The sequence below is a fragment of the Somniosus microcephalus genome, chromosome 13 (assembly GCF_052327205.1).
Source record: "Somniosus microcephalus isolate GS21.2 chromosome 13, FLI_Smic_1.0, whole genome shotgun sequence".
NCBI lineage: Eukaryota > Metazoa > Chordata > Chondrichthyes > Squaliformes > Somniosidae > Somniosus > Somniosus microcephalus.
Genome location: NC_140999.1, coordinates 72,574,388 through 72,600,545, shown reverse-complemented (window position 1 = coordinate 72,600,545; position 26,158 = coordinate 72,574,388). Strand labels below are relative to the sequence as shown.

The window sequence follows — 26,158 nt, the reverse complement described above, 5'->3', positions numbered from 1 at the left end:
GTGTTCTTTTAAATTAGGTTAAAGCATGTAGTCAGGGCAGAATAGAGGGAGTGTTTCCACAGAGTCTCTGCTATACAGTCAATTGCTAATTCAAAAAAATATTTTGCTCAATTGAATTCCATGCTTTCCAATAGTTCAAAATGAACAATTTAAATAAAACAGCACAGGAGGTGCTTTTTGCACCATTTCGATTTGAATTAGAAATAATTTCAATGAAACAACTTTGAATTAAGAAGTGTAGATTGTACTTGACCTGAGTATGTTTGGTGTTGGAGAAGTGTTCCATTTCCCTGTGCTCAAACCCTTCACTAAGAAGACCAGACTGTAGAAACTTAACTGATGAATATCAGATCATCTGAAGTTTCTGGATTACTACAAGTACAAGTTTTGAGTAGTGTTAAATTTCCTTACCCGTTATATGAAGTGTTTTTAGATTCCAAGAATTTGAATATGAGAATTGACACGTAATTAAAATAATACTCCCAACAAAGGTCCTCAGCTGGCATTCTCAAGTATTTGTTTCAAAATAAGTCCCTGAAGAGGTTTAAAACAATTCCTCATTGGGGTAGCTCTTGTCTTAGAAAGAACTTGTATTCAGGACATCCCACAGCTGGCACTGATCAGGCGATCAATTGGTTACCTTTTAGTGAGTCTTTAAAACCTAGCCCTTTAAAAAAAAATGAATGAATACAGGCAAAATGAGGTCATAGAACATAGAAACATAGAAGATAGGAGCAGGAGTAGGCCATTCGGCCCCTCGAGCCTGCTCCACCATTCAATGAGATCATGGCTGATCATCCAAATTCAGTACCCTGTCCCTGCCTTCTCCCCATATCCCTTGATCCCTTTAGCCTTAAGAAATATATCTAACTCCTTCTTGAATATATTTAATGAATTGGCCTCAACTGCCTTCTGTGGTAGAGAATTCCACAGGTTCACCACTCTCTGGGTGAAGAAATTCTTCCTCATCTCTGTCCTAAATGGCTTACCCCTTATCCTTAGACTGTGACCCCTGGTTCTGGACTCCCCGGCCATCGGGAACATCCTGCATTTAGTCTGTCTAGTCCTGTCAGAATTTTGTAAGTTTCAATGAGATCCCCTCTCATTCTTCTAAACTCCAGCGAGTATAAGCCCAATCGACCCAATCTCTCCTCATACGTCATTCCTGTCATCCCAGGTATCAGTCTGGTGAATCTTTGCTGCATTCCCTCTATGGCAAGAACATCCTTCCTCAGATAAGGCGACCAAAACTGCACACAATACTCAAGATGTGGTCTCACCAAGGCCCTGTACAACTGCAGCAAGACATCCTTGTTCCCGTACTCGAACCCTCTTGCTACGAAGGCCAACATACCATTTGCCTTCTTAACCGCCTGCTGCACCTGCAAGCTTACCTTCAGCGACTGGTGCACAAGGACACCCAGGTCTCGTTGCACTTCCCCGTCTCCCAATCTATTGCCGTTCAGATAATAACCTGCCTTCCTGTTTTTTGCCATCAAAGTGGATAACCTCGCATTTATCCACATTATACTGCATCTGCCCAATCACCCAACCTGTCCAAATCATATTGGAGTTTCTCGGCATCCTCCTCACAGCACACACGCCCACCCAGCTTTGTGTCATCTGCAAACTTGGAGATATTACATCTAGTTCTCTCGTCTATATCATTAATATATATTGTGAATAGCTGGAGTCCTAGGACCGATCCCTGCGGTACCCCATTCGTCACTGCCTGCCACTCGGAAAAAGACCCGTTTATTCCAACTCTTTGCTTCCTGTCTGCCAACCAGTTCTCTATCCAAGTTAGTACCTTGCCCCCAATCCCATGTGCCTTAACTTTACACGCTAATCTCTTATGCGGGACTTTATCGAAAGCCTTCTGAATGTCCAAATACACCACATCCACTGCTTCTCCCTTATCTATTCTACCAGTTACATCCTCAAAAAATTCCAGTAGATTAGTCAAGCATGATTTACATTTTGTAAATCCATGTTGACTGTCCGATCCTGTCACTGTTTTCCAAGTGCTCTGCTATTACATCTTTTATAATGGCCTCTAGCATTTTCCCCACTATCGATGTCAGGCTTACCGGTCTATAATTCCCCGTTTTCTCTCTACTACCTTTTTTCAATAGTGGGGTAACATTAGCTACCCTCCAATCCATGGGAACTGTTCCAGAGTCTATAGAATTTTGGAAGATGACCAGCAATGCATCTACTATTTCTAGGGTCATGGCTTTGTGTGGTAATTTTTTTTTAAATGTTCTTGGGAAGTGAAGGTTGTGGACATACATTATCATGGTAATTGTTTTTACTTCAGAGGGGATAAAGAATCAGTGACATGGGTGCGTTTGGTGTCACATGTAAGCTAGACTTGGCAGGGGTGGACTGATTCCTTTTTAACAACAGTCCAGCAGCTTTTATGGTCAATTTACCTGATTTATTGCATTGATTTCCCCATCATGGTGGGATTTGAACTTTGGGTTGCTCGTCCAATACCATGACATAAGAACTAGGAGCAGGAATAGGCCACTTGGCCCCTTGAGCCTGCTCCGCCATTCAATAAGATCTTGGGCTCAAAGCCACTTCCCTGTCCGCTCCCCATAACCCTTCACTCCCTTATCTTGCAAAAATCTGTCTATCTCCACTTTAAATGTATTTAATGACCCAGCCTCCACAGCTCTCTGAGGCAGAGAATTCCACAGATTTACGACCCTCTGAGAGAAGAAATTCCTCCTTATCTCAGTTCTAAAAGGGCGACCCTTTATTCTAAAACTGTGCCCCCATGTTCTAGATTTCCCCACGAGGGGAAATATCCTCTCTGCATCTACCTTGTCGAGCCCCACTCAGTATCTTATATGTTTCAATAAGGTCACCTGTCATTCTTCTAAATTCCAATAAGTATAGGCCCAGCCTGCTCAACCTTTCTTCATAAGTCAACCTCCTCATCTCTGGAATTAACCTAGTGAATCGTCTCTGAACTGCCTCCAATGCAAGTATATCCTTCCTTAAATAAGGAGACCAAAACTGTATGCAGTACTCAAGGTGTGGTCTCACCAATACCCTTTACAGTTGTAGCAGGACTTCCCTGCTTTTGTACTCCAACCCCTTTGAAATAAAGGCCAACGTTCCATTTACCTTTTTGATTACTTGCTGTACCTGCATGTTAACTTTTTGTGTTTCATGCTCAAGGACCCCCAGGTCCCTCTGAACTGTAGCATTTTGTAATCTCTCTCCATTTAAATAATAATTTGCTTTTTTATTTTTCCTGCCAAAGTGTATAACCTCACACTTTTCAACATTATACTCCATCTGCCAAATGTTTGCCCACTCGCTTAGCCTGTCTATATCCCATTGCAGGTTCTTTGAGTCCTCTGCACAACTTGCTTTCCCACCCATCTTTGTCTCATCCGCAAACTTAGCTACATTACACTCGGTCCCTTCATCCAAGTCATTAATGTAGATTGTAAATAGTTGAGGCCCCAGCACCGATCCTTTTGACACCCCACTAGTTACCATTTGCCAACTGGAAAATTACCCATTTATCCCGACTCTCTGTTTTCTGTTAGTTAGCCAATTCTCTATCCAATTCTGTGAGCTCTTATGCAGTAACATTCTATGTGGCACCTTATCGAATGCCTTCTGGAAATCCAAATACAGGAAACTTTCGTTTAAACGGAGGTTAAATATCCGGAATGCTCTATCCACCGGCAAAATTCAGGAGTCGGTTCAGATAACTTTTTTTTACTTTTAGTTGCTTTTTTTCTCCATTTGGGGCTCTGCAAGCGTCTAGCTGAAGCTGTTGCTTAGCTACAGAGACGCTTGCAAGCTGCGCCGACTGTTTTGAAGCTGTTGCTAAGCAACAGGGTTTGTTGCTTCAGACGGAGCTCTGAGCTCCGTATGTTTTAATATTGGCGCTCGTTTCTCCGGCAGTGTTGATCGACCGGCACCAGCTCGGTCCCGTCAGTGCTGGATACCAGAAAGTTTCCTGTACACCACAGCCACTGGCTCACCTTTGTCCACCCTGCTCGTTACCTCCTCAAAGAACTCCAGCAAATTTGTTAAACATGATTTCCCTTTCATAAAACCATGCTGACTCTGCTTGACTGCATTATGATTTTCCAAATGCCCTACTACTGCTTCCTTAATGAAGGACTCCTGCATTTTCCCAACGACATTGTAGGGAATATCATATCCATGTAATGGGAATATAGTTTAAAAAGAATCGTAATAGACAACCAAAATGCAGTTGCTTGACCATTTATTTATGAGCTGTTTTCCTGACCATAACATATTTATTGTTAATACATCTAAGTGTGCTCTTTCTATATCAGAAGATGTATTGTGCTTATTTATCGTCAGTTAAATGATGAACCGTGCAAACTGTCACACTCGAATTCTATTGTATTTATTTTATTCTATTGTAGTCTGGCTTTAAACTGACAACACCTCTTTGGTACATTTTTATGAAGCCTGTTCATTTGCAGGTGTGACAGTATTTAGCAGTAGTGGTCATTCAGAGAGTAGCACGTACAGCAAGAATGGAAATCAGGCATGTCCCACATCTGCTAAATTTAATCATCCAGCTACTACATTTTGTGGTGGAAAATGTATTTTGCATTTTTAACTGTTTTTGCTTTTTGAGCCAAATTCCTTTTTGCAGCCAAAGCTCTTATCATTTGGATGGCTGTCTGTGTAACCATTTTTGTTTTCTGCCTGCCCTATAAGTACAATCTTTCCTGTGGTGTTTGGTGTCATAGATGTTATAGAAATGTCACTTGACTTATTTAGTGTATTGATGCCAATATACTTCAGTGTTGTGCAATACATTTGTTTAGTGCTTTTAATCTGTCACCTCAAATTACTTCTGACAGACCTGTAACCACTAATTTCACATAGCTACCATTATCCTTAATTGGGAGTCCTAATGACTTTGTCAGTTGTTCAGTACAATAAAGTAAATAATACGTACAGTATATAAAATGCGACTATTTCTAATGAATTTGTATTTCTGTTCCCTTTAGGAAACTGATGTCCTATCAGAAGAAGCAGATGTGGTTGAAGGTAATCCATTTTGTACCCTTGTGTTTTAATGTTTTAAGAACATAAGAATTAGGAGCAGGAGTAGGCCATACAGCCCTTCGAGCCTGCTCTGCCATTTAATAATATTGTGGCTGATCTTCGACCACAACTCTACTTTCCCGCTTGATCCCATATCCCTTGATTTCCCTAGAGTCCAAAAATCTATCTATCACAGCCTTGAATATACTCAACGACTCAGCCTCCACAGCCGTTTGGAGTAGAGAATTCCAAAGATTCACAACCCTCTGAGTGAAGAAATTCCTCCTCATCTCAGTCTTAAATGGCCGAACCCTTCTCCTGAGACTATGGCCCTGAGTTCTAGACTCTCCGGCCAGGGGACAAAACCGCTCAGCGTCTACCCTGTCAATCCCCCTCAGAATCTTTTATGTTTCAATGAAATCACCTCTCATTCTTCTAAACTCCAGCTAGTATAGGCCCAATCTATTCAATCTCTCCTCATAGGACAACCCTCTCATCCCAGGAATCAATCTAGTGAACCTTCATTGCACCACCTCTAAGGCATGTATGTCCTTTTTCAGATAAGCAGACCAAAACTGCACACAGTACTCCAGGTGTGGTCTCACCAAAGCCCTGTACAATTGTAGTAAGACTTCCTTACTCTAGTAGCCCAACCCCTTTGCAATAAAGGCCAACATGCCATTTGTCTTCCTAATTGCTTGTTGTACTTGCATGCTAACCACCTGTGTTTCCTGTACGAGGAAACCTAAATCTCTTTGAACACCAACATTTAATAGTTTAATAGTTTCTCAACATTTAAAAAATATTCTGTTTTTCTATTCTTCCTACCAAAGTGAATAACTTCACATTTCTTCACATTATACTTGGCCTGTCACCTTATTGCCCACTCACTCTGGTCATTATTGCATTGCTGTTTGTGGGAGCTTGATGTGCACAAATTGGCAGCTGCGTTTCCTACATTACAACAGTAACTACACTTCAAAAAGTACTTAATTGGCTGTAAAGCATTTTGGGACGTCCAGTGACCATGAAAGGCACTATATAAATGCAAGCCTTTCTTTTCTTTCACTTAACCTGTCTATATCCCTTTGCAGGCTCTTTGTGCCCTCCTCACAGCTTACTTTCCCACCTAACTTTGTATCATCAGCAAACTTGGATAGATTGCACTTGGTCCCTTCATCTATGTCATTAATATAGATTATAAATAGTTGAGGCCCAAGCACTGATCCTTGCAGCATCCCACTAGTTACAGCCTGCCAACTGGAAAATTACCCGTTTATCCCTACTCTCTGTTCGTTAACCAATCCTCTATCCATCCATGCTAATATATTACCCCAACCCCATGAGCCCTTATCTTGTGTAGCAACCTTTTATGTGGCACCTTATTGAATGCCTTTTAAAATTCAAATATGCTACATCCACTGGTTCCCCTTTATCTACCCTGCTAGTTATATCCTCAAAAAACTCTAATAAGTTTGTTAAACACAATTTCCCTTTCATAAAACCATGTTGATTCTGCCTAATCATATTATGATTTTCTAAGTGTCCTGTTACCACTTTCTTAATAATGGATTCCAGCATTTTCCCGATGCCTGTAGTTCCCTGTTTTCTCTCTCCCTCCTTTCTTGAATTCTCCCTCCTTATTTCTCACTTTTCCCTCCCTCAAACTTACTCACTTGCAAGTGTGAGAGTTTTTAGCAATAGCAGTCAGTCGGAGAGTAGCACTCATACAGGAAGAATGGAAAACAAAGGCATGTCCCATATCTTCTAAATTGGATAATTGAGCTACTAAACCCTTAGGGCACACCCAATCCCTACTTGTGCTTTCAGGCAATTTAATGCCATATTCTTTCTTTCCGAATTCCGTCTTTCGGATGACACGTTAAACCGAGGCCCCGTCTACCCTCTCAGGTGCATATAAAAGATCCTATGGCACTATTTTGAAGAAGAGCAGGGGAGTTATCCCCGGTGTCCTGGCCAATATTTATCCCTCAACCAACATCACTTTAAAAAATAAAACCCAGATTATCTGGTCATTATCACATTGTTGTTTGTGAGAGCTTGTTGTGTGCAAATTAGCTGCCGCGTTTCCTACATTACAACAGCGAATACGCTTCAAAAAGTTCTTAATTGGCTGTAAAGTGCTTTGGGACATCCTGAGGTCATGAAAGGTCCTGTAGAACTACTCTAAGCCTAATGATATTATGACCACTGTTCCCCAAATGCTCCCCACTGAAACATGCTCCACTTGCCCCACTTCATTCCCCAGAACTAGAACCAGCTCTGCTTCCTTCCTCATTGGACTGGAAACATACTAATGAAGAAAGTTCTCTTGTACATATTTCAGGATTTCCTCCCCCTCTTTACCTTTACACTGTTATTTTCCCAGTCTATATTAGGATAATTGAAGTCCCCCATTATCACTACTCTAAAGTTTGTTTGTGAAAATAGTTTGGTGAAAGTTAGAATTTAAGAATGAACCTATTCAATATTTTCCATGGTGTTAAACCAGTCATGTAGAATTGTTGTCTTGCCTATTATGTGGGCCATATATTTTAGGACGCGACTGCTGCCAACGAACTGGAAGTAGTTGCGCGTGCGCAGTTCCAGTGGTTTGTTGGTTGTTCTCGCCGGACTTCCCACAGATTAGTGAGAGAAAGGTGAGGGGTGGAAATTTCAGGTGTTGTGAGGTCTGTAATGTGACTTAAAGGTGATATTAAAGAAAGAAAGACTTGTATTTATATAGCGCCTTTCACGACCACCGGACATCTCAAAGCGCTTTACAGCCAATTAAGTACTTTTGAAGTGGAGTCACTGTTATAATGTGGGAAACGGGGCAGCCAATTTGTGCACAGCAAGGTCCCACAAACAGCAATGTGATAATGACCAGATAATCTGTTTTTGTTATGTTGGTTGAGGGATAAGTATTGGCCAGGACACCGGGGATAACTCCCCTGCTCTTCTTTCAATAGTGCCATGGGATCTTTTAAGTCCGCCTGAGAGCCATCCGAAAGACGGCACCTCCGACAGTGCTGCACTCCTTCAACACTGCACTGGAGTGTCAGCTTAGCTTTATGTGCTCAACTATTAGGATGTTGTCAGCTTGTGAGCATTTTATTGTACTCTCATGGAGTGTGTTTATCGCTATTAGGTCCTCTCTGTTGTGGTTTGAACATGCGGCTGGTGAACAGAATGCCGGCCCAGGATGTTAGGATTTAATTGGCTGGGAAAAGGATCATTGAGAAAGAGGGTAGAGACAGTGCAGAGAGATAGAGAGAGCAGCGCTAGACAAAGAGACTGGGGAAGAAAACGAGAGGGAGGGTGGAGAAGGAACGCGAAAAGAAAGAGTGGCAGCAGTGTGATTAATTCATCAGAATGAACTGCTAAACCTTCCAGTACAATTTAACGAGGAAATGTGACTTGAAGGTGATATTAGGATGTTGTCAGATTGTGCGAGTTTTATTGTACTCTCGCTGAGTGTGCTTATCGCTATCAGTGCCTCCGTCTTGTGGCAAACGTTACTTTTTCAAATTTGGGACCTGGCGCAGCTTCTGGCACCTTCCGGTTCGTTGGCAGCAGTCACTCCGTATATTTTAATTCCTACTGGATCGACATGTGTTTGATAGAAGGAAAGTAGAAACCAGAGCAGTCAGATTATAAAGGCAGGTCCGATGGAGGGTTTAGTAAACTTTGATTTATAGCTTTCCCTGTTTCCAACACAAGCTTAATTTCTATAGTTTCCTGTGGAGGTGGGGGGGGGCAGGGGGCTAACACTGGAATCCAGGAGCAGCTTGCTAAGCAGGGCAAGATCTGTATTAAAGGAAATGAATTGGACCGTAGTAGAGATCACAGTTGGGGAAAGTGGAATCAAAATTGGTGTCTTGAGCAGTGTGATATGAACCAAAATAAGTCGTGACCAGAGAAAGCAAGGAAGTGGGGCAGTGCAGTTAGCACTTGAGCGAGTAAAGGATAATTTAGTTGGTATGAAACCTTGCAATTTAATCTAAAATGGGATGTGACAAAGCCCCAAAGCTATTTCATAGTTATACCAATTTTGGTTTGCAAACCAGTTCAGGTGATGTGCATCAAAGGTACACTTGGAACTACAGAAACCCTGTAGAAATGATTTCCTTAGAAATGTTACAAATCCAAAATGAACTGATTAGTTGATGTTGTTTTGGGGAAAGAGTCACTGGGCAAAATTGTATAAATCAAGTTGAATTAGCAAATGAAGTAGAGTGAAAGTGTGTGGAACAGTGTGAGATGAGGAGCAAATCATTGAATATGCTATATTCCTGTACTCTATCCATGTGTATGCCAACATAAGGTTCACATTGAAGAAATTAAGAGAATCTGAGGTTTTCGCAATGGCAAACTATAATGGTGTACAAGTGACACTGCCGTGCATGCATTCACATTTTCTATAGTAGAGAGACTTGGAACATTTCATAATCCAAAGGCCATGGATTGTATGGTAATCATTTATGAACACTTAGAGATTGAAAATATACTCAACTACAACACTGAACCCCTTGAAGTTCAATTCAGGCGCTCTGAATTTATAGGAATTGGCTAAATGTTTTCAGCTCTCCTTAGTTGAAAGGCTCTTGTTGACACCTTGAGCTATTCTTGTGGTTTACTGATGAATTAGTCAGAAAATAAGAAAGCATTTTCTTTCCCTTTCTTTGACTTTTCTTTTTAAACTCCCTCAGTTTTCCAATCTCTGATTTAAGAAGACAAAGCAATACTAGCTCCGTATGTATACTTGCTGTATCTATTATAATTAAACGTGTGCTATTCTATTCCATTAATCCCATAGAAAAGGAGAATGAAGCTGAGAGTTTGGGGGAAGCTCAAAGTTCAGTTCCTACAGAGACTCCCCCTGAAGACCTGCAGCTATTCTCGCAATACATGATCATTACAGACTCCTACCAGGTAGAGGATAACTCCTTAGTCGAGCTGCAGGCCGAGGACATGCTTACACTAGATGTGGATGCACCCAAGACGGACTCTACGCAACTTGTCAAGGAAAAGATGGACATCGAGAAGACATTTGTGTCCGGAAATTCAAGGGAGATGGAAAATAACCAGCAGGAGCGTGATGTGCAAGGGGCAAGCATTGAGAGTACAGAGAAAGAACCACAGCCAGGAACTGAGCAGCGCAATGGTGAAACCATGAAACCAGAAGATGAAGGGTCTGGCAAAGCAGCTAAGAACCAACCTTCGATTGTAGAGGGCAGTGAACAGAATAAGAGGTTTGTTTCTTCGTTCTAAACCATATTTCTATTCATAATAAGATGATTCTGGTAAACATGTCTCAAATTGGCCTAAATGATGGTGGTAATGTTGACCTTTTTGTGCTGTCTAAAAGCTCTTGATAGTTTATTTCCTGTTCTGTTAGAGGCTGCTTCATTTTTCACTTTCTGCTCTCCTCCAAACCGGCAGAGGTTATTCACAAACTGGAATATTTTGCATCTGTGTGCACTGTTCACTGATGGCATCAGAATAAATTGAGATGATTTTTGTACAGTGAGTAGGATAGTAGCAGATTTCAGAAGAACGTAGACAGACTGATTGATGGGCCTTCCATAACCACAAAACTAGAAGTTATAGACTTAAACAAGTTGGCTTTTAATCACTAAGATCAGAGCTAACATCTCAACACGCCGACTGGTTCACAGGAATGAGTCATACAGATCCTGGGATCTTTATGTAAGAGAAATCAGGGGCAGAGCCAAGACCTGGAACCTCCCAGGTTAGTCGGGAAAGAGGAAGTGAAACTATACACAGTGGGGGGGGGTAATATGAGTGCAAAACGAATACAGGATCAAGACAAACAGATTTCATTACATTCACCCCTTCTATAGATTTAGTCCATCGGGGTGATGTTTCTTAAAAGTTGGTGTAAGTGAGTCTGTCAGGAGGTTTTGCAGTTCTCAGTGATCGGCGCAAAGCCGGTTGGAGTGCCTCTAGGGGAGTGGATTCTGGTTCCTCCGCTGTCCGGGCCTCCGCAGTGTCTTCCAGGTTATCTGCAGTGTCCTCCAGGTTAAAGTTGGGTATTGATACCCCTGGGCGTCCTGTCTCTTTGTAGTGTAGGTCTTCATCGGGTAGTCTCCCATCGTTCTCTCCGCTCCCCGAGGGAGCGAGGTCTTTTATGGAAACAGTGTCCTCTCGCCCGTCAGAGTATTCGATATAGGCGTACTGAGGGTTTGCATGGAGGAGCTGTACCTTTTCCACAAGGGGGTCCGTTTTATGGCCTCTCACGTGCTTCCGCAATAGTACTGTCCCCGGAGACGTCAGCCACGCGGGTAGAGATATGCCCGAGGTGGATTTCCGGGGGAAAACGAACATCTTTTCGTGAGGGGTAGCGTTAGTGGCAGTACATAACAGAGACCTTATGGAGTGGAGCACGTCTGGGAGGACTTCCTGCCAGCGGGAGGTCGGAAGGCCTTTTGACTTTAAGGCTAACGTGACAGCCTTCCAAACAGTAGCATTCTCCCTTTTCACTTGCCCATTACCCCGGGGGTTGTAGCTAGTGGTTCTGCTAGTGGCTATCCCCTTCGAGAGCAAGAACTGGCGCAGCTCGTCACTCATGAATGACGTCCCCCTATCGCTGTGTATGTAGTTCGGCATGCCAAACATGCAGAATAGATTACAGAGACACTTGATGACCGTGGCACTGGTCATGTCTGGGCAGGGAATGGCGAAGGGGAAGCGGGAATATTTATCAATGATATTGAGGAAGTATACGTTACGGTCGGCAGAGGGAAGGGGTCCCTTGAAGTCCAGACTTAGGCGCTCGAATGGCCGTGTGGCTTTGATAAGGTGTGCACGGTCATGCCTGTAGAAACGAGGCTTGCATTCCGCACAGATGCGGCAGGCTCTGGTCATTGCCCTGACCTCCTCGATGGAGTGGGGCAGATTGCGGGACTTTATAAAATGGTATAGTCGGGTGACCCCTGGGTGACAGAGGTCGTTGTGGAGACCCTGTAATTTGTCCGTATGAATGCTGGCACACATTCCCGCGATAGGGCGTCTGGGGGTTCATTAAGGGCTCCCGGCCTGTACATAATATCATAGTCGAACGTGGATAGTTTGATCCTCCACCTGAGTATTTTGTCATTCTTGATTTTCCCCCTTTGTTATTAAATATGAAAGCCACCGACCGCTGGTCGGTGAGCAGGGTGAAACGTTTGCCGGCTAGGTAGTGTCTCCAGTGCCGCACTGCCTCCACTATAGCATGTGCCTCCTTCTCGACAGAAGAGTGCCTGATTTCAGGTCCCTGAAGGGTTCGGGAGAAGAAGGCCACAGGTCTCCCAGCCTGATTGAGGGTCGCAGCTAAGGCAAAGTCTGACGCATCGCTTTCGACTTGAAAGGGAATGCATTCGTCCACTGCACACACTGCAGCCCTTTCAATGTCCTGTTTAATACTGGTGAAAGCCTCCCGAGCTTCAGCTGATAGTGGGAAGGACGTCGATTTAATGAGGGGTCGGGCCTTATCAGAGTAATTGGGCACCCATTGGGCATAATACGAAAAAAATCCCAGGCACCTTTTTAAAGCTTTGGGATTGTGTGGCAGGGGCAGTTCCTTTAGGGGGCGTAATCGGTCAGGGTCCGGTCCAATTACCCCATCTTCCACCACACAGCGGAGGATACAGAGACGGGTTGTGTTGAAGACACATTTGTCTTCGTTGTAGGTTAGATTCAGCTTTAGGGCAGTTTTTAAAAATCTCGCAAGATTTAGATCGTGGTCTTGCTGGTTGTGCCCGCAGATAGTGACATTGTCCAGATAGGGGTAGGTAGCTTGTAGTTTATTCTCGTCAACCATGCGGCCCATCTCACGTTGAAAGACCGAGACCCCATTTGTTACTCCAAAGGGCACTCTGAGAAAATGGTAGAGGCGCCCGTTCGCCTCGAAGGCGGTGTGTGGGCGGTCCTCCGTTCTAATGGGGAGCTGGTGATACGCGGATTTGAGGTCGATAGTCGAGAAGACTCGGTATTGCGCAATCTGGTTGACCATTTCTGATATGCGGGGTAAAGGGTAGGCGTCCAGCTGGGTATAAATATTAACAGTCTGGCTGTAGTCAATTACCATCCGTTTCTTTTCGCTATTTTTAACTATGACTACTTGGGCACGCCACGGGCTGGTACTGCATTCAATAATGCCTTCCCGCAGGAGTCTGTCCACTTCCGCCTTGATAAAGTGTCTGTCTTCCAGACTGTACCGTCTACTTTTGGTCGCTATGGGCCTACAGTTCGGAGCGAGATTAGCGAATAAAGAGGGCGGGCTGATTTTTACGGTTGATAGGCCACAGACTGTGAGTGGCGGCTGGGACCCACCATATGCTAGCGTGACACTTTCGTGGTGGCACTGGAAGTCCAGGCCCAAGATTACATTAACACAGAGTTCTGGCATCACGAGGAGTTTAAAATCCTTGTAGTCTGTGCCTTTTACAGTCAGTGTTACCACACAGTAGCCCAAAATGTCCGAAGTGTGGGGCTTAGCAGCCATAGCAATTCTGCTCCGTGTAGGGGTTACCGTTAATGAGTGCTGCTGTACCAGGCTAGGGTGGATAAAACTCTCGGTACTCCCACAGTCAATTAAACATTTCGTTAAATTCCCGTTTACCTGTATGTCCATCATGGATTTTGTCAACGGGTGTGGCCTGGATTGATCCACGGTGATCGAAGCCACTGTTGGGCCCTGGGCGGCCGTTGAGTCGGGAAAAGATGGCGGATCCCAAGATGGCGGCACGCACGAGGCGGTGACGGAGTTGGAAATCGGATTCCCCCTGCAGACTTTGCTAAAATGCCCCTTTTTCTTACATTTGAAGCATGTAGCGTCCTTCGCTGGGCATCGTTGTCTGGGGTGCTTGGCCTGGCCGCAGAAGTAGCATTTTGGGCCTCGAGACATTGCCGCTGTAGTAGGACTCCTGGGTGAACTGTGTGGGGACTCCGGCGGCATAGAGCTGGTCTGAGACCTGGATGGGGAAGATGGCGGCCCCCTCGGCGCGCACGAGGCGGTGAGGGCCGCATGGCCGGAAGAATAAGAGTCAGTTTTTCTGGGCCACGTCCAGCGATCGCGCAGTGGCCACTGCCTTTTTTAAGTCCAGGACCTCATTCTCCAGCAGTCTCTGCCGGATATAATTCGATTTGAGGCCCGTGATGAAGGAATCGCGGACCAATTCATCAGAGTACGCATTGGCCGTCACGGCCTTGCAGTTACAGTCCCGGACCAGGTCCTTTAGGCCCTGTGTGAAATCGTCCATTGATTCCTCTAGTCGCTGCCTGCGTGTAGCCAGCAGATGTGTGGCGTACACTTCGTTTACCGGCCTTTGGTATTGGGCCTTCAGGATAGTGATGGCCTCCGTGTAAGAGGTGGCGTCCCGGATGAACGAATAAATCCGATGACTTACGCGAGTAGTCAGTAGACTCAGTTTATCTACCTCGCTGGCGGATGAGGCCCCCGCGAAGAGTTCGAAGCATTTGAGCCAGTGTCCAAATTGATTTGATGCTTCAGCAGAATGTGGATCCAAGTCCAGACGCTCTGGTTTTAGGAGTCGATCCATCCTAGTATTCTTTATTGATTAAAATTGATGGGCCTTCCATAACCACAAAACTAGAAGTTATAGACTTAAACAAGTTGGCTTTTAATCACTAAGATCAGAGCTAACATCTCAACACGCCGACTGGTTCACAGGAATGAGTCATACAGATCCTGGGATCTTTATGTAAGAGAAGTCAGGGGCGGAGCCAAGAGCCAAGACCTGGAACCTCCCAGGTTAGTCGGGAAAGAGGAAGTGAAACTATACACAGTGGGGGAGGGTAATATACATGAGTGCAAAACGAATACAGGATCAAGACAAACAGATTTCATTATACTGATCAAATGGGCAGACGCATGGCAGATGGACTTTAATGCCGAGAAGTGTGAAGTGACTAACTTTAGGAGGAAGAATGAGGAGAGGCAATATAAATTAATGGTCCAATTTTAAAGGGGGTGCAAGAACAGAGAGAGCTGAGGGTTCACATACATAAGTCTTTGAAGGTAACAGAACAGATTGATAAAGCTGTTAAAACAGCATACAGGATCCTTGGCATATAGTACAAAAACAAGGAAGTTATACCATACCTCTATAAATCATTGGTTAGGCCTCAGTTGGAGTATTCTGTCCAATTCTGGGCACCACACTTTAGGAAGAAGGCTTTGGAGAGGGTGCAGATGGGATTTACCAGAATTATACCAGGGACGAGGGACTTCAGTTATGTGGAGAGACTGGAGAAACTGGGATTGTACTCCTTAGAGCAGAGAAGGCTAAGTGGAGATTTGATCGAAGTGTTCAAAATTATGAGGGGTTTTGATAGAATAAATAAGGAGAAACTTTCCACTGGCAGGCGGGTCGGTAACCAGAGGACACAGATTTTAATTAATTGGCAAAAGAACCAGAGGCGATAATGAGATTTTTTTTTTACGCAGCGAATTGTTATGATCTGGAATGAAAGGGTTGTGGAAGCAGATTCAACTGTAACTTTCAAAAGGGAATGGATATATACTTGAAAAGGAACAATGTGCAAGGGCAGTAGGGATAGAGCACGAGGGAGTGGGACTATTCCGTTAGATCTGACAAAGAGCCAGCACAGGCACGATGGGCTGAATGATCTCCTTCTGTGCTGGATGATTCTATGAATCTGTTTGTAGCTGGGATATGCGATGTCATTGACCATCCAAAAGTACTTCATTCATAGTGATAGACAACTGATTGTAACTGTATACTTTGGTAGGTATGTACGAATTTGCTTTAAAGACTGGATAGAAGTGCTGACACTTAAATCTGATGTTCCTGGAAGCCATTTATGAGAGTTTCTAATTACTTAAATCCAATTTTGTATTTTTAGCTCTGCTGAAGATGGAAAAAGTACCAATAATGAATCAAATCCGAAGAAAGGTAGGTTATAGACAGCAAACAGTACAAAATAACCTGAAGATTGTCTTGAAAGTTAACTTCCAATAGCAAATGTATAAAATGTGTGTAACTAAAATTCTGAACACAGGAGACATATAAAAATTGACAACTTAGAAGGCTTTCGATAAGGTCCCACATAAGAGATTAGCGTGCAAAATTAAGGCACATGGGATTGGGGGCAAGGTATTGACTTGGATAGAGAACTGGTTGGCGGACAGAAAGCAAAGAGTTGGAATAAACGGGTCATTTTCCGAGTGGCAGGCAGTGACTAGTGGGGTACCGCAAGGATCGGTCCTAGGACCCCAGCTGTTCACAATATATATTAATGATCTGGATGAGGGAATTGGATGTAATATCTCCAAATTTGCAGACGACACAAAGCTGGGTGGGAGGGTAAGCTGTGAGGAGGATGTCGTGAAACTCCAGTACAATTTGGACAGGTTGGGTGATTGGGCAGAAACATGGCAAATGCACTATAATGTGGATAAATGTGAGGTTATCCACTTTGGTGGCAAAAACAGGAAGGCAGATTATTATTTGAATGGCAATAGATTGGGAGAAGGGGAAGTGCAAAGAGACCTGGGTGTTATTGTGCACCAGTCGCTGAAGGTAAGCATGCAGGTGCAGCAGGCGGTTAAGAAGGCAAATGGTATGTTGGCCTTCGTAGCAAGAGGGTTCGAGTACAGGAACAAGGATGTCTTGCTACAGTTGTACAGGGCCTTGGTGAGACCGCACCTTGAGTATTGTGTGCAGTTTGTCAAGCTATAATTCCCCGCCTTTTCTCTACCACCTTTTTTGAATAGTGGGGTAACATTAGCTACCCGCCAATCCATGGGTACCGTTCCAGAGTCTATCGAGTTCTGGAAGATGACCAGCAATGCATCTACTATTTCTAGGGCCACTTCCTTAAGTACCCTGGGATGTAGATTATCAGGCCCTGGGGATTTATCGGCCTTCAGTCCCATCAATTTTCCTAACACCATTTCCCTACAAATACTGATTTCTTTCAGTTCCACCCTTTCATCAGACCATATGTTCCCCGGCATCTCTGGGAGGTTATTTGTGTCCTCCTTTGTGAAGACAGAACCAAAATATGTATTTAGTTGGTCTGCCATTTCTTTGTTCCCCATTATAAATTCCCCCGATTCTGACTGCAAGGGACCTACGCTTGACTTCACCAATCTTTTTCTCTTCACATATCTATAAAAGCTTTTACAGTCAGTTTTTATGTTCTCTGCAAGCTTTCTCTCATATTCTATTTTCCCTTTCTTAATTAATCCCTTTGTCCTCCTTTGTTGAATCCTAAACTGCTCCCAATCCTCAGGGTTATTGCTTTTTCTGGCCAATTTATATGCCCTCTCCTTGGACCTTATGCTATCCCTAATTTCCCTTGTTAGCCACGGTTGGGTCACCTTTTTTGTTTTATTTTTATGCCAAACTGGGATGAACAAATTCTGTAGTTCATCCATTCGGTCTTTGAATGTTTGCCATTGCCTATCCACCGTCAACCCTTTGAGTGCCATTCCCCAATCAATCCTACCCAACTCGCTCCTCAGACCATCATAGTTTCCTTTATTTAAATTGAGGACCCTAGTTTCCGAGTCAACTACTTCATTCTCCATCTTAATGAAGAATTCTATCATATTATGATCGCACCGACCCAAGGGGCCTCTTACAACAAGATTGCTAATTAATCCTTTCTCGTTACATAATACCCAGTCTAAGATGGCCTGATCTCTGGTTGGTTCCTCGGCATATTGGTCCAGGAAACCATCCCGTAAACACTCCAGGAATTCCTCCTCCACAGTATTGTTACTTATTTGGTTGGCCCAATCTATATGTAGATTAAAGTCACCCATGATGACTGCTGTGCCCTTATTGCACGCTTCTTTAATTTCTCTTTGAATGCCATCCCCAACCTCCGCCTTACTGTTTGGAGGTCTATACACCACTCCCACTAACGTTTTTTTCCCCTTAGGATTTCTCAATTCTACCCATACAGATTCCACCTCATCAGAGCTAATATCCTTCATTACAATTGTGTTAATCCCTTCTTTAACCAGTAATGCTACCCCACCTCCCTTTCCTTTTTGCCTATCTTTCCTGAATATCGAATACCCCTGGATGTTGAGTTCCCAGTCCTGGCCTTCCTTGAGCCACGTTTCCGTAATCCCAACCAAATCGTACTTGTTTACTTCTATTTGCGCAGCCAATTCATCCACCTTATTACAAATGCTCCTTGCATTAAGACACAAAGCCTTCAGGCTTGTTTTTTTAACGCTCTTAGACCTATTAGAATGATTATTTACTGTGGCCATGTTTGATTTAAACCGTTGGTTTCTCTGACTGCCACTTTTGTTTTTCTCCTTCCTATCTTTTGCTTTTATCCTTGTTTCCCTTTCCTCTGTCTCCCTGCTCAGGTTCCCAACCCCCTGCCATTTTAGTTTAAACCCTCCCCCACAGCACTAGCAAACACTCCCCCTAGGACATTGGTTCCAGCCCTGCCCAGGTGCAGACCGTCCAGTTTGAACTGGTCCCACCTCCCCCAGAACCGGTTCCAATGTCCCAGGAACTTGAATCCCTCCCCCTGGCACCATTCCTCTAGCCACGTATTCATCTGAAGTATCCTTCTATTTCTACTCTGACTAGCACATGGCACTGGTAGCAATCCTGAGATTACTACCTTTGAGGTCCTGTTTTTTAATTTATCTCCTAACTCCCTATATTCCGCTTTTAGGACCTCATCCCGCTTTTTACCTATATCGTTGGTGCCTATATGCACCACGACAACTGGCTCTTCACCCTCCCCTTCCAAGATGTTCTGGAGTCGCTCGGAGACATCCTTAACCCTTGCACCAGGGCGGCAACACACCATCCTGGAGTCTCGTTTGCGGCCGCAGAAACGCCTTTCTATTCCCCTTACAATTGAATCCCCTATTACTATAGCTCTACCCCTCTTTTTCCTCCCATTCTGTGCAGCAGAGCCACCCCTGGTGCCAGGAGGTTGGCTGCTGCTGCCTTCCTCTGATAAGCCATCCCCCCCAACAGTACTCAAAGTGGTGTATCTGTTGGAGAGGGGGATGGCCACAGGGGACCCCTGCACTACCTGCCTGCGCCTAGTACTCTGCCTGTTGGTCACCCGTTCCCTTTCTTCCTGTCCAACCTCTACCTGCGGTGTGTCCAACTCCGTAAATGTGCTATTCACGTTGTCCTGAGCATCGTGAACGCTCCAGTATGTGTCCAATCGCAGCTCCAGCGCCGCAATACGGTCTGTCAGTAGCTGCAGCTGGATGCACTTCCTGCACATGTAGTTGTCAGGGACACTGGAAGTGTCCCTGAGTTCCCACATATCGCAGGAGGAGCAGATCACGGGGCCCGGCTGTCCTGCCATGACTTACCCTTTAATTAATTGAATTTAAATTAAATCAGTCAATCCCACTAATTACACTACAGTTAACTGGTTTACCAACAGTCCCTGCTACACCAGAGCGACCTTAGAAACTATAAACCAGAGCTAAAGTTTAAAAAAAAGAGATATACTCACCAACCAAATACTCACCAACCAATCACTTACCTGCTTCCTGGTGACGTCACACTTTGATTACTTTTTACCTCTCTCCCGTGCTGTTGAACTGGTACGCTGCTCCTGACTCACTGCCACCGGTTTGAACTGCCGCCGATGCTGTGTTCCCACAAGGCCCGCTCTAGTCGGGCTGCTCCTGACTCACTGCCACCGGTTTACCTGAGGAAGGACGTTCTTGCCATGGAGGGAGTGCAGCGAAGATTCACCAGACTGATTCCTGGGATGGCAGGAATGACGTATGAGGAGAGATTGTGTCGATTGGGCTTATACTCACTGGAGTTTAGAAGATTGAGAGGGGATCTCATCGAAACCTATAAAATTCTGTCAGGTCTGGACAGACTAGATGCAGGAAGGATGTTTCTGATGGTCGGGGAGTCCAGAATCAGGGGTCATAGTCTAAGGATAAGGGGTTAGCCATTTAGGACTGAAATGAGGAGGAATTTCTTCACCCAGAGAGTGGTGAACCTGTGGAATTCTCTGCCACAGAGGGCGGTGGAGGCCAGTTCATTAAATATATTCAAGAAAGAATTGGATATATTTATTAAGGCTAAAGGGATCAAGGGATATGGGAAGAAAGCAGGGACAGGGCACTGAATTTGGATGATCAGCCATGATCTCATTGAATGGCGGAGCAGGCTCGAAGGGCCAAATGGCCTACTCCTATCTTCTATGTTTCTGTAGTCAGAGGCGAACACCAACCCTCTGACTGCACCAGTTTAATAATTGTGACGGTTTTACAGCCCGAAGACAACTCATTGAGAAAGACAGAAGGCAATAACTTGCTTTTATACAGGTTTTGAGTGTTGCTAGCAGCTAAACCACAGGAGAATACGACTTTTAGATTTTATTTTGAAGTTTATTATGTAGCATTTTGCTATTATGTAGCATTTTGCTAATATGTACAAAAGTTCAGTATTTAGAATTTTAATTTCTGTTTTAAGAAAAGGAACTGGTATGTTTGGAGCAGTGTAAGCGGGTGATGTTGGTGTACATCAGGATTGCAACCAGTAGGCTTCTTCGATCATTAGTGTTGATTGCAGGAGGCAACAGGACCGTAAGCCTGTTGGTTCTGACGTTAATGAGACTTAAACTCGAGGGCCTTATTGGACCTATTTCTCTGTTTTTTGAATAGATGTGTTTCAAGCGAAAAAAAGTTAGGGAAAGAACAGGTATCCTTCATTAAACCATGGTTCCTGTTGGCTGGTATGGATTGACCTATGCAGCAAAGTAGTCAGCAGTTCATGACTATACTGAGTGAATCAGGGGGCAACATGTAGCTGGGATGCAGCAGCAGAGTAAATAGGTGAAAAGGTGTTGAATGGAGAGGAAATAATTTTTTAGTATTTTTCTTTTTCCTTAATGGTGCTTGTCTGCAAGATAATCCTGATATATCGGGTTAAGCTTGATGGGTTAGGCCTGGGATTCGCCAGTATTTTATTGGTTTAAATGGAAATTTGACATCTGAGAGTGATTTTCTGATGAGGGTGTGGGGGGAAGAACAGAGAGAAGGGTTGAGCTTTAAGTGAAGTGTGGCACTGTGCTTCTGCCAGTTGGAGACATTTCTTTGCTTCTAGATTTTGAGTTTTAAGCAATACTGGTACTCATATGAAAGACTGTTGTAATTAAGTGAGTGTCTTGTCATCATTTATAGAATGATAGAAATTTACGCCACAGAAATTTCTGTGTGGAGTTTGCACATTCTCCCTGTGTTTGTGTGGGTTTCCTCCGGGTGCTCCGGTTTCCTCCCACAGTCCAAAGATGTGCGGGTTAGGTTGATTGGCTATGATAAATTGACCCTTAGTGTTAGGGGGATTAAATACGTGGGGTTACGGGGATAGGGTGGGATATGTGTTGGTGTAGGGGTTACGGGGATCGGGTGGGATATGTGTCGGTGCAGGCTCGATGGGCCGAAATGGCCTCTATCTGCACTGTGGGGTTTCTGTGATTCTGAGAAGGAGGCCATTCAGCCCATCGTGTCTGTGCCGGCTGAAAAAGAGCTCTCCAGCCTAATCCCACTTTCCAGCTCTTCACAGAATCACAGAAACCCCACAATGCAGATAGAGGCTATTTCGGCCCATCGAGCCTGCACCGACACATATCCCACCCGATCCCAATGTGCAAACTCCACACAGACAGTCACCCAAGGCCGGATTCGAACCCGGGTCTCTGGCGCTGTGAGGCAACAGTGCTAACCACTATGCCACCGTGCTGCCCATTGTTGGTCCGTAGCCCTGTAGGCTATGGCACTTCAGGTGCATATCTAAGTATGGGGTACCTGGGCTGCTAAATTCTATTTTTACTCTTTAAAAAAATTCCATTGCTATTAAAGCATAATAACTAAAGTGTAAGAACTAGGTTACATATAAACACTACTTGTGTGGTTTAAAGGGGTGCTTTTTTGTAAAGATATGGGATGAAGGTTTGCACCTGTGGTTTCATCTCCACTGAGCTCCTGAACTCAACTGCAGGTTTTGCCGCTCTCTGCATTGTGTATGTGTGCTCCTGTGATGGCCACACTTGTGGCACTGATTCCTCTCATACTTGGCTCTTGATCAGTCTGCTAGGTGGTGGCCTTGGAAACAGTGCAATGCCTGATCTCTGTTGAGAGCAGTTACCACAGGTTACCCACACCGTGTCCCTTCCAGCCAATATTGAAGTAAGATATGTGAAACATCGACATGTTATAGATGTAAGCCAAAGTGAAGTCATTAGGAGTAGTGAGATAGTAAATGAGAGAAACTCTAAAAAATGTTACTGTCATATTTAAAACCGCATTAAATAGCCTTTGTCAGTAATAGTGAAACAAAGAGTAGCGAAAAAACTTCTTATACTGCTGTAATCCACCTCAATCACCAGGATTTCCTTTGCTGTTTTCTGAGCTACTGTAAGCCAAAAATGCAGTGTTTCTGTATTATTAATGAGAATATCTGTAATTTAGGGCTCCCAAGCAACCAGAGTACTTCAGATACTGAGGGCAAGAAACTTTCGGTGAGTGGCCTGTGTTCTACAACCAAAGTAACTTGTTTGAAGAATGTCTTCAGTAAATATGACAAGGTGAGAACTGTGCAAGTGATATTAAATGTCCTCGTTGTTACTGTTAATTATCAGAGAGTTCACCTGGGGGCAAACGAGAGAGGGATGGTGTGTCACAGTTCCCACACAAAATGCGTGTGTAAAAACAGACCTGTAGGTTTGTGGTTGGATGTATATCTCTGGTCCTACCATCGTGTATTCCATGCTAACTCTGAAATACAACTTCTGAGCCATTGTCAGGCTTGAATCATAACATCAGAAATAGGAGCCAGGAGTAGGCCATTCGGCCCCTCTAGCCTGCTCCGCCATTCAGTATGATCATGGCTGATCTTCTACCTCAACTCCACTTTCCTGCACTATCCCCATATCCCTTGATTCCCTTAAGATCCAAAAATCTATTGATCTCTGTCTTGAATATACTCAACGACTGAGTCTACACAGCCCTCTGGGGTAGAGAATTCCAAAGATTCACCACCCTCTGAGTGAAGACATTTCTCCTCATCTCAGTCCTAAATGGCCGACTCCTTATTCTGAGACTGTGGCCCCTGGTTTTAGACTCCCCAGCCAGGGGAAACATCCTCCTTGCATCCACCGTGTCAAGTGCTGTAAGAATTTTGTATGTTTCAATGAGATCACCTCTCATTCTTCTAAATTCTAGAGAATATAGGCCTAGTCTACTCAATCTCTCCTCATAGGACAATCCCCCTCCACATCCCAGGAACCAGTCTGGTGATCCTTCGTTGCACTCCCTCTATGGCAAGTATATCCTTCCTTAGGTAAGGAGACCAAAACTGTACACAATACTCCAGGTGTGGTCTCACCAGGGCCCTATATAATTGCAGTAAGTCGTCTTTACTCTTATACTCAAATCCTCTTGTAATAAAAGCCAATATACTATTTGCTTTCCTAATTGCTTGCTGTACCTGCATATTAACTTTCAGTGATTCATGTACAAGGACACCCAGGTCCCTCTGAATACCAACATTTCCCAATCTCTCACCATTTATAAAATACTCTGCTTTTCTATTTTTCCTACCAAAGTGGATAACTTCACATTTCTCCACATTATATTCCATTTGCCATGTTCTTGCCCACTCACTTAGCTTGTTTATATCCCCTTGAAGCCTCCTTACATCCTCCTCACAACTTACATTCCCACCTAGCTTTGTATCATCAGCAAACTTGGATATATTGCATTTGGTCCCCTCATCCAAATCATTGATATAGATTGTGAATAGCTAAGGCCCAAGCACTGAACCTTGTGGTACCCCAATAGTTACAGCCTGCCAACCCGAAAATGACCCGTTTATTCCTACTCTGTTTTCTGTCCGTTAACCATGCTAGTATATTACCCCCAATCCCATGAGCCCTAATTTTGTTTAATAATCTCGTGTGGCACCTTTATCGAATGCCTTCTGAAAATCCAAATACACCACATCCACTGGTTCCCTTATCTATAGTCTGCTAGATATGACCTCAAAAAACTCTCAAACATGATTCCCCTTTCATAAATCTATGTTGACTCTGCCCAATCCTATTATTATTTTCTAAGTGCCCTGTTACCACGTCCTTAATAATAGATTCTAGCATTTCCCTACTACTGATGTCAGGCTAACTGGCCTGTAGTTCTTCGTTTTCTCTCTCACTCCTTTCTTAAATAGTGGGGTTACATTTGCTACCTTCTAATTCGCGGGGACCATTCTAGAATCTATAGAATTTTGGAGGATGACAACCAATGCATCCACTATCTCTATAGCCACCTCTTTTAAAACCCTAGGATGTAGGCCATCAGGTCCAGGGGATTTATTGGTTTTCAGTCCCATTAATTCCTCCAGTACTATTTTTTTCACTAATACTAATTTCTTTCAGTTCCTCATTCTCGCTAGACCCTTGGTTCTCCACTATTTCCGGGAGGTTTTTTGCGTCTTCCGTGAACACAGACACAAAGTATTTGTTTAATTTCTCTGCCATTTCCTTATTCCCCATTATAATTTCTCCTGTCTCAGCCTGTAAGGGACCCACGTTTACTTTCACTAATCTTTTCCTTTTTACATGTCTATAGAAGCTTTTACAGTCTGTTTTTATGTCTCTCGCTAGTTTACTCTCATTTTATTTTCCCTTTATCAATTTCTTGGTCCTCCTTTGCTGAATTCTAAAATCCACCCAATCCTTAGGCTTACTACTCTTTTTGACAACATTATAAGCCTCTTCCTTTAATCTAATACTGTAGCGGTTTGTGTAGATCGCCACTAAATAAGAGAGTTTGACTTCGACGAACTATTAACAAGTTGTTTACTTACAGGAACAGACTAATTACATCAGGTAAGATGGCAGGTAAGATGGCTGACTGTAGGAGCACCGTGGTATAGGTCTTGTCCCAGCGGGGACTCCACGAGGACTAACTAGAAGTTTCCCAGCTCAACTGCCAGCAGGTTCCGAGCTCAACTGCCAGCAGGTTCCGAGCTCAACTGTTGGAAGGTTCCGAGCTCTGATGTCATGACGCCAGAGTACAGGAGAGAAGCCTGAGTATAGTAATAGACACATACAGTAAGGTAAGTTAAAGGGAATTGTGTATCTCAATGTAAGGGACAACCAGTGGTACCGCCACATAGGCCCCCCCAGAATTCGCTTTAACGAAAGTGCAAGGATGAGATGGTCTGACGAGCTGGTGGTCTGGGTGGTCGTGCTGTCTCGGCTTGGCGAGCGAGTTCCGAAGATGCTGCTCTTGAGGGGATCCGTACGCGCGTCGTGGCGAATAAAGTGTATCCGTCAGGCGAAGGACCGTGGAGACGTGCGAAACAGCAGGCCTTGTCAGAGTGACGGGCAGGTTGGGCGGACGCGGGCGATGACTCTGTTGATGTTGGAACAAGTCCTTGTTATAACGAACTCTGCAGGAACGCCAAACGAGTGATCCAGAACGACTTGACAGGCGAGGTCGGTGTACTCGCCGACAGGTGAGCGAAACCTTCGGGAGGCTGGAACGCACGGAACGGTGCGTGCCATAGTGCTACGACGATAACACAATGGAGGGTGAAGAGTTGCTGCGTTGATCAGTGATCGGTGAGGCCAGCAACTTTCACGTGGCTGATCGCGGCCGCAGGATGCCCGTTGGACCCGTCCTCTGTGTGCAGCTTCAGTAGACGTTTGCGTTTGTTAAAGGGAAAACTGGAGAAAGGGCGGCAACGGTCCGGGTTGTTGTTGCTTTCAGGAGGGGTCAACTCTGCCTGGAGGGCGGCAACACTTGTAACTGTTGTAGATTTAGGAGAACACAGCCGGGAGGGCGGCACGATTTTTGTTCACGCCGAATCGTGTAGTAGGTAACACAACCAGCAGGCTGAAGGGCTGGTGCGTCGTCGGCGGAGAAGGAGTCGTCGTTTTTCGCGAGGGATAGGTCCTCGTGGTTCGCGAGGGATGGGTCCTCGTGCGCGAGGAATGTGTCCTCGTGTTTCGTGGGGGTGAGTCCTCGTGGTACCCCCACAGGGCGCGCTCCGATTTTGTGGGCCCGAACATGCTGTAC

General features: G+C 44.4%; 1 protein-coding gene across 5 annotated transcripts in view; it reads left to right on the top strand.

Annotated features, from left to right (window-relative positions):
• The window catches only part of LOC147108418 (uncharacterized), a 150,166-nt gene that overhangs the window by 20,364 nt on the left and 103,644 nt on the right, over positions 1 to 26,158 (top strand). For 4 of the 5 annotated variants that reach the window (XM_086005036.1, XM_086005032.1, XM_086005031.1 and 1 more), the window contains exons 4-7: positions 5,025 to 5,064; positions 9,881 to 10,316; positions 15,958 to 16,007; positions 22,547 to 22,662. In XM_086005036.1, coding sequence (XP_085861162.1) covers positions 5,025 to 5,064; positions 9,881 to 10,316; positions 15,958 to 16,007; positions 22,547 to 22,662 — 642 coding nt within the window. The remainder of the gene's footprint in view (positions 1 to 5,024; positions 5,065 to 9,880; positions 10,317 to 15,957; positions 16,008 to 22,546; positions 22,663 to 26,158) is intronic. The other variant, XM_086005033.1, reaches the window with a different exon arrangement.